At 46.5% G+C, this 13,580-nt stretch overlaps 1 protein-coding gene across 3 annotated transcripts in view; it reads left to right on the forward strand.

Annotated features, from left to right (window-relative positions):
* The window catches only part of PRR5L (proline rich 5 like), an 80,753-nt gene that overhangs the window by 13,794 nt on the left and 53,379 nt on the right, over positions 1-13,580 (forward strand). For all 3 annotated transcript variants that reach the window (XM_061203250.1, XM_061203248.1, XM_061203249.1), the window contains exons 2-3: positions 5,248-5,535; positions 7,234-7,314. In XM_061203250.1, coding sequence (XP_061059233.1) covers positions 5,372-5,535; positions 7,234-7,314 — 245 coding nt within the window. In that variant the 5' untranslated portion in view covers positions 5,248-5,371. The remainder of the gene's footprint in view (positions 1-5,247; positions 5,536-7,233; positions 7,315-13,580) is intronic.

The following is a 13,580-nucleotide window of genomic DNA, read 5'->3' on the forward strand; positions in this document are numbered from 1 at the left end:
GTGACAATGATGATGGTGGTGGTTGTAGCTGAAGTGTGTCCCCCCCAAGTTCATATGTTGAGACCTAGCCCCTAGTACCTTCGAATGTGACTGTATTTGGAGATAGGGCCTTTACAGAGGTGAATGAGTTAAAATGAGCTTGTTAGGGTGGGCCCTAATCCAATCTGACTGGTGTCCTCATAAGAAGAGAAGATTTGGACACACAAAGAGACACCAGGGGATGCACATACACAGAGGAAAGGCCACGTGAGGACACAGGGAGAAGGTGGCCATCTGCAAGCCAAGGAGAGAGGCCTCAGGAGAAACCAACCTTGCTGACGCCTTGATCTTGAACTTGTGTCTCCTGAACTGCAAGAAAATAAATTTCTGTTGCTTTAACCATCCCATCTGTGGTATCTGGTTATAGCAGACTGAGCAGGCTAATACAGCAGTGATGGTGGCAGTAATAAAAATAAACAATAGGTAGCATACATCAAGCACTTGGTGCATACCAAGACTATTTTAAGCCTTACTTGAATCATCTCATCCAGCCCCCCCACCAATCCTAAATCGCCTGCCTTGGCTGGAAGTGGTGACACGGGGCCTGGCTCTGGCCCCTTTGCTCTGAACCTCCACTGCACCTGTGGTAGCACCTGCATAGTGCCAGGAACCATGCCAAGTACCTCGTAGATAATCTTTCTCATCAGCACCACAACTCTCCAAGTTCCCATGTTTTAGAGGTAGAGACTGCAGTTTAGAGTGGTCCAGGGACACAGAGTGAGTATATTCTCTTTTTGTTGGCTGCACTAACAAATTCCCACAACCTTGGTGGCTTAAAACATCAGAAATGTATTCTCTCACAGTTCTGGAGTCAAAAGTCCAGAATCAATGTGTCCCAGGGTCACACTCCTTCCAGAGGCTCTAGGGGTGAATCTCTTTTTCTTTTTTTCCCAGTATACCAACTTCTAGCTGCATTGGGAGAATCTATTTCTTTCCTCTCTCAGCTTCCTCTGGTGGCTGCCAGCATTCCTTGGCTTGTGGCTGTATCTCTCCAGTCTCTGACTCCATCTTCACATCTTCTCTGTGTGTATCTGTGTCTTCTCCTCTTCTGTCTCCAGTCTCCTGCATTCCTCTTATCAGGATACATGTCATTGTATTTATGGGCCCACCTGGATAATCCAGGCTAAGCTCCTTCTCTCAAGGTCCTTGACCTAATCACACCTTTTGCCACCCAAGGTAACAGTCACAGGTTCTAAGAACTAAAAAGTGAATATATCTTTGGGGGCCGGTTTTTCTGCCTCATACAGTCAGTGAGTGGCAGAACGAGCATTGATGCCAGGGTTTGTCTGATTCCAAAGCTTCTAGTGACCACTCCTCCTTCAGAACTACAGGCATTCGCATTAATTTTAATGGTGTGTTAACTCTTCCATTTAGGGGGTACCATACTTGATTTAACCAGTCCCCTTTGGGTGGATATTTCGGTAGTTTCCAGTTTTTCGTTACTGCAAAGAATGAGCATATCTGCCAGTCTTTGGGGACACGTGACTGTGTCTGTAGGGTGTATTCTTAGAAGTGGAACTGCTGGGCCAAAGGGCTGGTAATTCTTAGCTTGCTTCACTCTGTGACCAACACCCACCCCCGCTGCAACCCGGAAAGAACGCTGCAGGAAAGGAGTTGAGAGGCATCATGCCTCAATAAATAGCATCGTGAGTTACCAAAGGCCCTAATGCGCTGTGACCACCATGGGAGGTCAGAGGCCTGGCCTGCTCCCAAGTGGAGTATTTTCCAGATGCTTGTGAGGTCGCCATAAGCTAGAGGAAGTGTTGCTCTGTGTCTACTGCTGTCATTGCTTGGAGATTTAGAAATAACAACAAGTTATTTTATTTATTTAACAAGCAGTTACGAAGCATTTGCTCTTTGCCACGTGCTGTTCTCTCTAAGTGCTTTACAAATATGCACTCATTTTATCCTCATTCAACCCTGAGGTTGTCATGCTAGCAAGCTCATGTCGTGCAGGGGGAAATGGAGCCTCAGAGAGGTCAAGAAACTTGCCAAGGTCACGCAGGTAGTAAGGGGAGGGGTGTCTAACTAAGGCAGTCATGCTTTCTCTTTTCATTTTCTCTCCTCGTGCTCCTCTTGTCGGCATCAAACGTGGTCTTAGAGTTCCTTATGCCTGTTTATCTCTTGGGCGTGAGATTTGAATTCTGATAAGAAATCTTGTGACTAGATGTTCCTGACTAACTTGGTAGCTTCGATGCTGATTTTCTGGCTGCGTTTGGTAGCCTGGCAAAGTGGGAATGAGCTGTAGAATTAGGCCATTTGTCAGTCGGTGATTTGCCGCTTATTAGCTGTGTGACTTAACTGGCCGGTTCCTTAACTTCTCTGATCTTCAGATGGGGTTTTATGAGGATTAAGTTTCCCTACCGTGACAGTGCTTGTCATCACGTCAGGCAGGCAGTGGTGCCTTATTAGCTGCTGTCCTTTCCTTCTTTTTTATCTTGAGCACTGCGCTTAGGCTTGAGGTAACAGAGGTAAGTCCCGATGGCCATCTTCAAGGAGTTTACAGATGGCCTAGGTGGGAGTCAGGGAACCTGAGTTCTAGCCAGTCCTGGCTCTCTCCTACCTCAGACACATTGGATGTTTCCCTGCTCCTCTGGGCCTCACTTTTGTCACCTGTAAATGGGGACCTGGACTGGCTTCACCCCAAAGCCCCATCCGTCTTGTCACTTTCTGATTTGTCCTATTTAGGTCAGGACAAACCCATGTCTGAGGAGCCAGCACCGTAGCAGGTGGATGCAGGGTGTGTCAGCTTTTCCCTTTAGACCACTCTTGCCAACACGCCTAGTAGCTTCCTCTGTGTGCTCTGGGGAGTCCTCTTGGCTCCGTCCAGAAGTGAGAATGGTAGAGACCCAGACAGCTTTGGATTGTCTGTATCTGAGGGTGGCATGGGTCTGCCCATGCGTCTTGCTGGACGCACACACGGCTTGGAGCAGGAGGCCTGGTGGGGGGCGCTAACTGAGAAGTCGGGTGGGGCCGGGGTGGGGACAGGAGCCCACCCTGGGATCCTCCGTGTCGCCCAGCCTCCTGGAGAAGTGGTGTTTCAGCAGGAAGCCGGAAGCTGAACACCTGATCGATCAATTCTGCTCACCTTTCTACTTCCCTGTACAAGTGCCCCTGAGTGGGAGGCAACTGCATCACCTGGAGTTTAGGATGCTCATAAAAGGAGTTAATAGCCCGTAATTACACAGATGAATTGCACTTAGCAGGCCCATTTAAAGAAGGGTGGTGAAACAGAGCCTCTCTTAATAGTGTGACCTTTACCAGGCAAATCAAATCCCAAAGCCAGCTAGTTTCAGGCTTCCCAAGGGGCTTCTGTGGTTGTATTACTTCTTTGCCTCACTCACTGATTTGCACAGATCTTTCCACCTTCCAGGGGTGCTTGGGGAAGTATTGAGACCCTCTGAAACTGAGCGTGCTTGTTACAACTTCCCCAGCATTTACTGGTAAAGTTTAGTCACTATTTGCTCAGTCTGAGAATGGGTCGAAGGGCAGGCGATTGTAAAAGAAAATGGGACACAAGTCTGCTTTCCTTTAAAAAAATGTAAGAGGTGGGCCGAGTCATTGCTTTTTTGGCTCTTGGTTTTACAAGTTCACTGTCACTGTGCCCATTGTCTGCAGACAGTGTTAGCAGCGCCCGCACCCTCTGGATGGACGGCCTCTGTGCCCGTCTAGCAGCCTCACTCCCCTTCTGACCAGAGCAGCGTGTTTCATTAGAAGGAGGCACCTCGGTTCCTTCTTCTCCTGGCGCTGCAGCTGGGCCTGCAAAACTTACTCCTCCTGCCAACCTGAAAGTTGGCATTTATGGCTGGAAAGTCTTCTTCTTTCAGCATTGTTTTCGGGGTCATAGCAGAGTAAGCTGGTGAGAGAGGTGCCAGTGAGAATACTTCTGGGCTAAACCTTAAAGCCTTGGAAGGAAAAAGTAACTATGACCTTTGGTGGTTTCCTTCTGTCCTTCACTCTGACCAGTTTCAAAACTCACTTTAAGTCATCAGTTCGGACTTGAGGCTCACTAAAGATTAAAAGACTGAAATGACAGGTTCAAAAGTGCCGAGGAAAGAAAGAGGTGAGTCTGAACAGAGACAGCTGATGCTTGAGAGCCTTGGGTCTGCTGTTCTGCTGGGCATGTCGCACCGTCTCATTTCCTCTCTCATCAGTCCTGGGAAGTTGGCAGTGCTAACAGGTGTGGACTCTCAGACTTAATGAGCTCAAAGTCACACAACTTGGAAGTGGCCTTGTTAAGACTCAAACCCAGATTCACTCAAAGTCACTGCCATTAACCATGAAGCCTTAAAGGTTTCCAGGAGACAGTATCCTTGAACCCAACCCTTCAGGGTAGATTAGATTTAGACAAGCAGAGAGGAAGAGGGAGGGGGTTCTGGGCAAGGGAAACAGTAGATACAATCAAAAGCCTGGGAGGGAGTCAGCCTGGCATGGAGCATTGCCTGCCAGTTGTAAGCTCCATGGGGCAGGGACCACATTCTCCAGGGCCACCATTGTATCCCCAGTACCTGAGTGCCTGGAGCATAGTAGGTGCTCAATAAATATTTATTGTGTGAACAAATACATGACCAGTCATCTTCCCATACACCATGAGCCTCTGGAAGGCAGGGACTAGGTCTTAGAAATCTTTGGATGCTCCACAGCTCGCATGGTTAATAAATAGTAAGCAATAAATATGTTCTGATGGAATGAATGAATGAACAGCAGGTAAGAGAGGGTGAGGAGATGAGCCTGAGTGAAGAGGCACTGACGCTTTGGGAAATACTGAGCAATACGCATGGGCTACCGTGGTCAGGGCGTGTCACGGACGGTCTTCAGTGCCAGGACAAGGAGCTCTTGTGTTCTCCATTTTTTAAAAAGCCATCTCTTAACGCGCAGCATCATGGGGTCTACAGAAACCCAGCCAGCACCCAAACTCTGATGAGCGTGCATGGGAACCACAGTCAAGTACAGCTTAGAAATCACTTTTCTGTAGGACTGGCCTCAACCCACTGTTGCTGGCTTCCCATTTTGGGAAGTGACCACACTGTTATAGCTAACAAGAGGCCTGTAAACACTTGTGAATGGGACCCTGCAGGGTAGAGATAATGCTGTGGGGTCCTGGAATTGTTTTTAGGATAGTTTGGCCAGGAAGCCCCAGCCAACTTCCTCCAAGATGGGGTCTGCTCAGCCTAGGCGTTTTCAACAAAAGCTGCCCTCTCTTTTCAGGTGTTGGCTAACGTTGTGGTTTTGAGAAAGCCTGAGGGCCAGAAAGCAGTCCTGGGAGAAGCCCTCCGGGTGGGCAGTCGGAACCTTCAGGTCCAGAGGAGAAGCCGTCCCCTCACCTGGACTTATGACCCGTGGCTTCGCCCCCAGCCTGCCTGTCGAGTTCCCCAAGATGGGCTCTTTCCGCAGGCCCAGACCGCGCTTCATGAGCTCCCCGGCGCTCAGCGACCTGCCCCGCTTCCAGGCAGCCCGCCAGGCTCTGCAGCTGAGCTCCAACTCGGCCTGGAACAGGTACAGGAGGCACGGGCGGGCAGAGGGGCGCGGGCGGAGGGGCACCGCCAGCACCAGAGCAGGGCCGGGGCTGGCTGAGCTTCAGCATCTCCTGAGATCTCAGCTCCAGAAGGTCGTGAGTATAGGGGTGATTGATGAAGACAGCGCTTTTCCCTACAGCAACTGTATCCGTTAGCTTTCCTTTTTTAAAAGATATTTTTTTCTTTTTTTATTGAAGTCTAGTTGATTTACAATGTTGTGTTAGTTTCAGGTGCACAGCATAGTGATTCAGTTATTTTTTTTCTGAGTGTGTTCCATTATAGGTAATTCCAAGATATTGAATATAGTTCCCTGTGCTGTACAGTAAATCCTTGTTGCTTATTTATTTTATGTATAGGAGTTTGTGAATCCCATACTCCTAATTTGTCCCTCTCCCCCTCCCTCTCCCCAGCTTTCCTTGTTTTAGTAGAGGGAAAGCGGACCACTGGGGGCCTCTGGGCTCTCAGAGTCAGTTAACCAGCCCGGGACAGTTGGATGAGAACTTACAGTTACCGTTCATGCCCATTAGTCACACGCCAATTGTAAGAGGACCCGGGGGTGCGAACATATAAGTAACCTCAAGTCACCTGTTACCTGTTTGGAGCGCTAAGACAGTATCTGTGAAAAGCTAACTAAGCAGCGTAAACCAGGGGTGATCCATACCTGGGAGCCACAGGCGGCTGGGAGAGGAGACACTTAGCCTTTGTAAGGCGTCCAGCGGAACTTCTGTGCACCCAGCACTGAGTAGAGACTGAATCCGTTCTCTGTCTCGCCCTTCTCTGAGCTGTTTTTCAAATCTGTGTGGTTCCTCTTTGGATAAATCAATGCATCATTATTTTAAAGCATTATGGAATTCTTTGTCATTTGGATCATTATGGATTTTTTCAATGAATGCCCAACCCTTATGATGGGGAGGGAGGGGGTGTCCGAAATGTTTTGATGTTAAATGGAGGCTTGTTCATTTAAAAAAGCCTGGAACCCTTGGTAAAGACAAGCTTGTGATCAGCTCCTTGCTGAAATGTTGGGCTGGGGTCCAGAGAACGTGGAGTCAAGACTTACCTGGGCCCCTCAACGGATTAACTCTTCTGCCTAGACAGTGGCAGGAGTGGGAGTGGAAGGGGAAGTGAGGCCAGCCCCTCTGGAGTTCTTCCCAGAGGGTACCATTAAAAGGCAAGGACAATTAAAATCCATATTTGAACAATTTTTTAAATTAAAAATTTAAAAAAGGCAAGGAGTTTTCCTTTCCTATTGGCCCTGGGTCTCCAGGCTGCCCTGTGAAGACAGGTCTCCTAAGTGAAAGAACCCCAGACCTGGGTCAGCTCCTGCTTGCAGGTAATGCCACTGGGGATTCTTTCAGGCCCAGCGGTGGTGGTCACGCACTTTCCTGAGAGAAGATCCCACTGCCTGCCCTTCATTAAGGCTGCTCCCCAGCAGGGCTGCCAGCCTGCGAGAAAGTGCAGGGGGGGGAGAGGGCCTACTTTTGGGTCTTCCTGGCCTCAGTCTCCCTTCCTCTCCAAGGACCCTCAGATGGAAGTGACGGATTCCAGGGATAGAAAACGTGGCCGTGTTTGTGCCACAGGCTTCCCGGCCCTTCCACCCACCTTCAGCTCTGAGCTGCTTGTGGAAATGGCCCCGGGGAGACAGATCCACTCACCAGGGGTCGTTTCTATTTCCCTGCAGTGTCCAGACTGCCGTGATCAATGTCTTTAAAGGGGGCGGCTTGCAAAGCAATGAGCTCTACACACTGAACGAAAACATCAGGTATGTGGCTGGCTAGGCCGGGACCCTCCCACCATGGGCCTGAGCTGGGGTGGAAGGGGCTACCCCACCCCCAGGAGCTTTACCTTAAGTTCTGTTTTCTGCTTGGTTCCTATTGCTGCTTCTGTTGGCTTTAATGAGACTCTTGTAACTGTTAAGTTCTGAGGCCCTGATCTGTCTAGACTTCTGCTCCAGAGAGGGCTCGTCCATTTGTCCATGTATATAATGTATGTTTGGGTCACTGGGGTGCAGGGGGTAGAGGGTTGACATCTGGTAGCTGCCATTTATTCTGTAAACATTTCTTGTGCCCCGCTTGATTATTAGGTGCCATATTAGTCAAGGATGGCCTAGCAGTTGGTAGCAGACTGCTTAGGATTTTATTACTATTCTTCCTTTTACTAAGTAGCTTGCCAACTTCTTTGTGCCTTGGTTTCCTCTTCTGTGAAACAGAGATAGGAAATGCACCTACTTCCAATGCACAAGATTCTTGTGCGTTATTGAGTTACTACATAAATAGGCTGTAAGAACAGGGTTGGAACACACCAAGTATTTGGTACTTGGAGCTCTTATCATCATCGTTACTGTCATTGCTGTTAGGTTTTGTTGATGAATCCCTCAATAAGACATGGTCCTTGAGGAGTTTAATGTCTTCAAGAATCTTCCCAGTAGTGTCCACTACTTGTTCATTCATTCATCAAATATATGAGTGCCTCCGTATTAGCCAGGCAATGGAAAGACAACAATGAGCAAAGACAGATGTGGCCCCTGCTCTCCTGCAATTTATATTCAGTTGAGGAGATAATCATTAGTCAACTGATGACACATGTAAAATGTAATAATGCACCTGTGATGGCTACTACAACACAGCTGATGTGATGAAAGTGTATGGTAGTAGGACTTGATCTTGCCAAGGAGGCCAGGAATGGCGATGTGACACTTGTGCTGTCATCTGAAGGATCGGTGGGAATTAACTAGATGAAGAGGGCTCCAGGTGGGGGCAACTGCACGTGCAAAGGTCCAGTGGTAGCAATGAGCAAGGAACTGAAAGAAGGCCCACGTGCACAGAGTACTGGAGGTTGGGTGGTGGTGCGGTTGGGTTTGTGTTTTGGTGAAATGAGGGCAGAGAGGCAAGCAGGGCCCAGAGCCCTGAGGTCTCCCAGGACAGGAGGTTGAACATCAGGTCTTTTAATGCCCTGGTGTTCATTCCTCTTGGGTATGTTAAGTGCAGAACATCAAGGGTGAAGACCTAACCCTGGAATGGGCAGAACATTAAAAAAGGCCATTATTCAGGTCTTGTTTACATTTAGTTAAGACCTGTGTGTAGGGTCAGTGAGGTGTTTTAAGAGCTCTGCTTTCATTAAAACCTTTAGAGCTCGGAAGCAAACAGAGTTGTGTTAAATTTCTAGCCAGGCACTTGAATTTCACCTAATAATTACACAAATATGGAAAGAGACAATAGAGATCATCTCACCCAAGCCCTCCTTTTACAGAGGAGGAAACTGAGGCCCTGAGATGTTGAGTGACAAAGACAAAGCTGGGTCGGCCAACCTCCCAGCTTGCAAGAGCTGAATCTTACTCCAAGAACTAAGATCTCGGTCTCTTCCGTGAACGTTCCTTAGCTCACAATAGACGTATAAATAAATAAAACGGTGACTCGGGGACATGCTAATTGTTCCTCACATCAGGGGACTGATCCTGAAATTGTACTTAAAACCTTTGTGGACAGCTAGGAAAAATACGGGCCACGCTAGATTTCAACAGCCCTATTAACCCCGGGCTGCTCACTCAGAAGCCCGCAGGTACCCAGCAGGTCTAAGTGGGTGAAGCCGGCCTGGAGAGTGGAGGTGAGAGCTCACCCTCTGTCCAAGGGGATCCCCCCAGCCCGGAACAATGCAGGTCCAGTGACATACCATCTTATTTCTCAAGAAGAACCAGAAATTGAGATTTTTATGTGAAATTTTCTGTCTTTTAAATGTTGATAAGTAATCCAAATGTCCCCAAACATTGGTACAGGCCAAACAAAACACATCTGTGGGCTGAATTTGACCAACAGGCTGCCCATTTATGAGATCGGCCATAGCATACATGGGGCGGCATCGCTGATGGGGTGTCGTGTCCCAGATTCTAGCGCTAAGGACACCCAAGTGGGGGAGAAGGGAGCTGACTTGGATAGAGGTACCAGGAAAAGTGCCAGGCACCTTTCACATACATCATATTCAACCCTCCTCACAGTCCTGAGAGACAATCATTGTTCTCAGTGCATAGTTTATCCACAAAATGATGGGCAAGAGAAACAAAATAGCTTGTCCAAGGTCACGCAGCTATGAACGATAGAGTCAGGATGTGAACCCCTGTCTGACGTAGACACCTATGTTAGTTTGTTCAGGCTGCCGAATGGTTTTTGTAACCATAGACTAGGAGGCTTAAACGATAGATGTTTATTTCTCACTGTTCTGGAAACTGGGAAGTCCAAGGTCGAGGTGCTGGCAGATTGGGTTCCTGGTGAGAGCACTCTTCCTGGCCGCCATCTTGCTGTGTCCTCTCACGGCCTCTTTGTGTACACGACGGGGAGAGAGCAAGCTCTCTGGTGTCCCTTCATAAGAAGGGCTAATCCCAACATGAGTGTTGAGGGTCCTACCTTCATGACCTCATCAGAACCTAATTACTTCCCAAAGGCCCCATCTCCAAATAGTGTTACATTGTGGGTGTAGGGCTTCAACATATGAATTTGGGGGGTGAGGGGACACAATTCAGCCCCCAGTGGAATCTGTGCTCTTTGCACTATATCGTAGTGTCAGAGAGGGAGGTTCTAGGCTGGAAGAAGTGTTAAGCCAATGGTCTTGATCTTTCTTTCTGCCATTGTTCCTTTCCCAAGGCCTCCGGGACTCCATCTCTACCATGTGCTGTGATTCTTAACACCCCTCCAAGGATCACAGCACTCCTCCAACACTCCTTTCCAGTATTGGGTTTAGTGGGGGCTGTTGGATGTTCCTCTCTATGTTTTGAGCAATTTTCAGGTTAGTGAGAAACACATATGGTTGGGGTTTGAAACTAATTGCCCGGATGTGAATTGAGCCCAGAATAACTCAAAGCTGTCAAAAACCAGAGCTTCGATGACTATGTCCTGGACTGTCTACCCTCTGTCCTTCTTTAGGATGGTGGTTAGAACGGAGATGGGCTTTCCCAGCACAGACACTCAGAGTATAACTGAGAACATGAAACACGTCCCAGGCATATGTATGACCTGGTCGTCCCAAGTTAAATAAAGTGAACCCATGTCTGCAAGAGCCAACATGGAAATAAACACAGCTGCCTTTATTTTAGTAATTAAAACATCAAAACAGACATACTACTCTCTGGTTACATTTAAATAGACAGGTTTTGGTTTTTCTTCACTCTCTTTTTTCTGTGAAAAGACCTGTTCGCAGAACACAACGGCAAACTCGCCAGCGTTGAGGCCCGACCAGGTGGGGTGAGGGGCAGAGGCGGTAGGGATGAGGGAAGAAGGTGCCAAAGGAGAGAAGGCTATTAATCTCAAGCCCATTTTTCAATCAATTATGACAGTTCTATGTGCAAGAAGATCCCTGCCAGATTCAAGAGAATTGTTTAACTTCTTAAGGGAGTAGCTTTTGGATACAGAGAGACTAGGGCTCAAGATTAGACCAGCTGTGTGACATGGGCAACTTACTTCATTTATCAATCTCTGTTTTTTCTTTTATGAAACGGGGATAATAATGACATGAACATCATAGTGGTTGGGAGGTCTGAGATAATGCTAAAAATGTCATTATTACAAGATCCGGTGCCGAATAGATGTTAGCCATTATTATTCCTATTGTGAAAATTGAGCAATAATGAAGTGATAAATACTGGCTGAGTACCATGCGTGAGAGCACAGGGCAGTGTGATGAATTGCCCCATGAACAGTACTGTATACAAAGTTCTCTAGCTGTTTGGATGGGGTGAGCTGACTTTGAACTAGAGAGGTCCAGGACAGGCCCTTCCAAGAATGTGCTGGCCTGGAAGTGTGGGTGAGGCTAAGTTCTTACCAGGAGAGCCAGCTGTTTCTCCTTTCTGCAGAGGAAAGAACAAGAGGAAATGACTCTCTCAGTTCTTCACTCTACTCCAGCCAAACAGTAATAAACTTTGATGGATTATCCAAGTCCAATGTCAAAGCCTAAATCAGCTTTCCCCGGTCACCCCAGCCAGCCCTGGCCATCTTTCTAACTGTGGAGTTAGTTAGTGTGTTCCCTAGGAAATGTGAATTCGTGTAAATACTAGCCAATGCAAAGGATGACCAGGAAGGTATGTTTTCTATAACTGGGTCCTGAAATGCAGTCGTTACAAACAATTGATCTTTTCTTCTAAGACGTGTCTCCATGTCTTGAAAATGAACTTCAGTTTAAACTTAAGCAGATAGACTTTGGGGTATCTCTGAGGAAGAGCTCTGGACTAAGGGTGTTCAACTTCTAAAACACATTACTAGAACAGGAGAAGGATGAAGAGACCTTTTTGTTTTTTGAAAAAAAGACTGGAAAGTGTCCAGCCATAGTTTGCATTTTTATTGAAATGAAAATTATTGGAGGTACAGAGATAATGCCTTTCCATGCACTTGTGTCCACATTAATTAGCAACTTAAAGGATACAAGATGCTTGTGTATATTATGTGTTTTAGAAAACAAGAAGACTCCTTATATAGTGTTCCTCAAGCTAACAATGGAAATGTGGTTCTCACGCCACCCATTATTATTGCCAAGAACAGATATGCTTCTGAACACAACCCTGGAAGCGGTGGTCTAATCTCACTGGTATATTTATATAGCTGTTGAAAGAACATAACAGAATATGCTATTGATACATTGTCCACACCCTATGGATGGAGCTAAGAGTCCTTCACTATCGCCTTTGCTGTTAATTGCACATATTTCTGGATCACCAAATTTACACAAAGGTTTTTTACAAAAATAATAAATTAAACAGGTTAAAAATATAAGGACATTTATGGTAACATGCATGGTAATTATGGTAAAATTAGCAGTCTGAAATTTCATGCTTTTTCTTAAATATTAATTTAAAAACAACCTTTGGTCACAGTGAGCCAGTTTACCTCCTGATGCAGAAGCCAGGATATAGGATTTTTGTCATCTAACTCCACATGATCTTAACCCCATTTCTCATTAGCATTTATTTCCTCATTAGTTTTTTTTTTTGAATTTTATTTTATTTATTTTTTTATACAGCAGGTTCTCATTAGTCATCAATTTTATCCACATCAGTGTATACATGTCAGTCCCAATCACCCAATTCATCCCACCCCCACCCCCACCCCCCGCCACTTTCCCCCCTTGGTGTCCATACATTTGTTCTCTATATCTGTGTCTCAATTTCTGCCCTGCAAACCGGTTCATCTGTACCATTTTTCTAGGTTCCACATATATGCGTTAATATACGATATTTGTTTTTCTCTTTCTGACTTACTTCACTCTGTATGACAGTCTCTAGATCCATCCATGTCTCAACAAATGACCCAATTTCGTTCCTTTTTATGGCTGAGTAATATTCCATTGTATACATGTACCACATCTTCTTTATCCATTCGTCTGTCGATGGGCATTTAGGTTGCTTCCATGACCTGGCTATTGTAAATAGTGCTGCAATGAACGTTGGGGTGCATGTGTCTTTTTGAATTATGGTTTTCTCTGGGTATATGCCCAGTAGTGGGATTGCTGGATCATATGGTAATTCTATTTTTAGTTTTTTAAGGAACCTCCATACTGTTCTCCATAGTGGCTGTATCAATTTACATTCCCACCAACAGTGCAAGAGGGTTCCCTTTTCTCCACACCCTCTCCAGCATATGTTGTTTGTAGATTTTCTGATGATGCCCATTCTAACCGGTGTGAGGTGATACCTCATTGTAGTTTTGATTTGCGTTTCTCTAATAATTAATGATGTTGAGCAGCTTTTTATGTGCTTCTTGGTCATCTGTATGTCTTAGGTGGAGAAATGTCTATTTAGGTGCGGAGACCTTTTAAGAACAAATTCATCAGAAATGTCACACCTCAATCAAGTGGCCAATTTTCCCCAATTTAAAGTCAGGGCTCATGGTCTGTCAATATGAAGACCATAAATCAGGATCTTTTCTATTGAAAATGACCCCTCAGAATAGACATATTCTAGTGAAATCCCTCGTCATCACAGTCTACAATTCTGACTGCCCTGAGTGTCCGTCTGCACTGGTGTGGGCTGGACCTGAGTGTCTTCTTGGT

Source organism: Eubalaena glacialis, chromosome 10, assembly GCF_028564815.1.
Source record: "Eubalaena glacialis isolate mEubGla1 chromosome 10, mEubGla1.1.hap2.+ XY, whole genome shotgun sequence".
In the NCBI taxonomy this organism is placed as follows: domain Eukaryota; kingdom Metazoa; phylum Chordata; class Mammalia; order Artiodactyla; family Balaenidae; genus Eubalaena; species Eubalaena glacialis.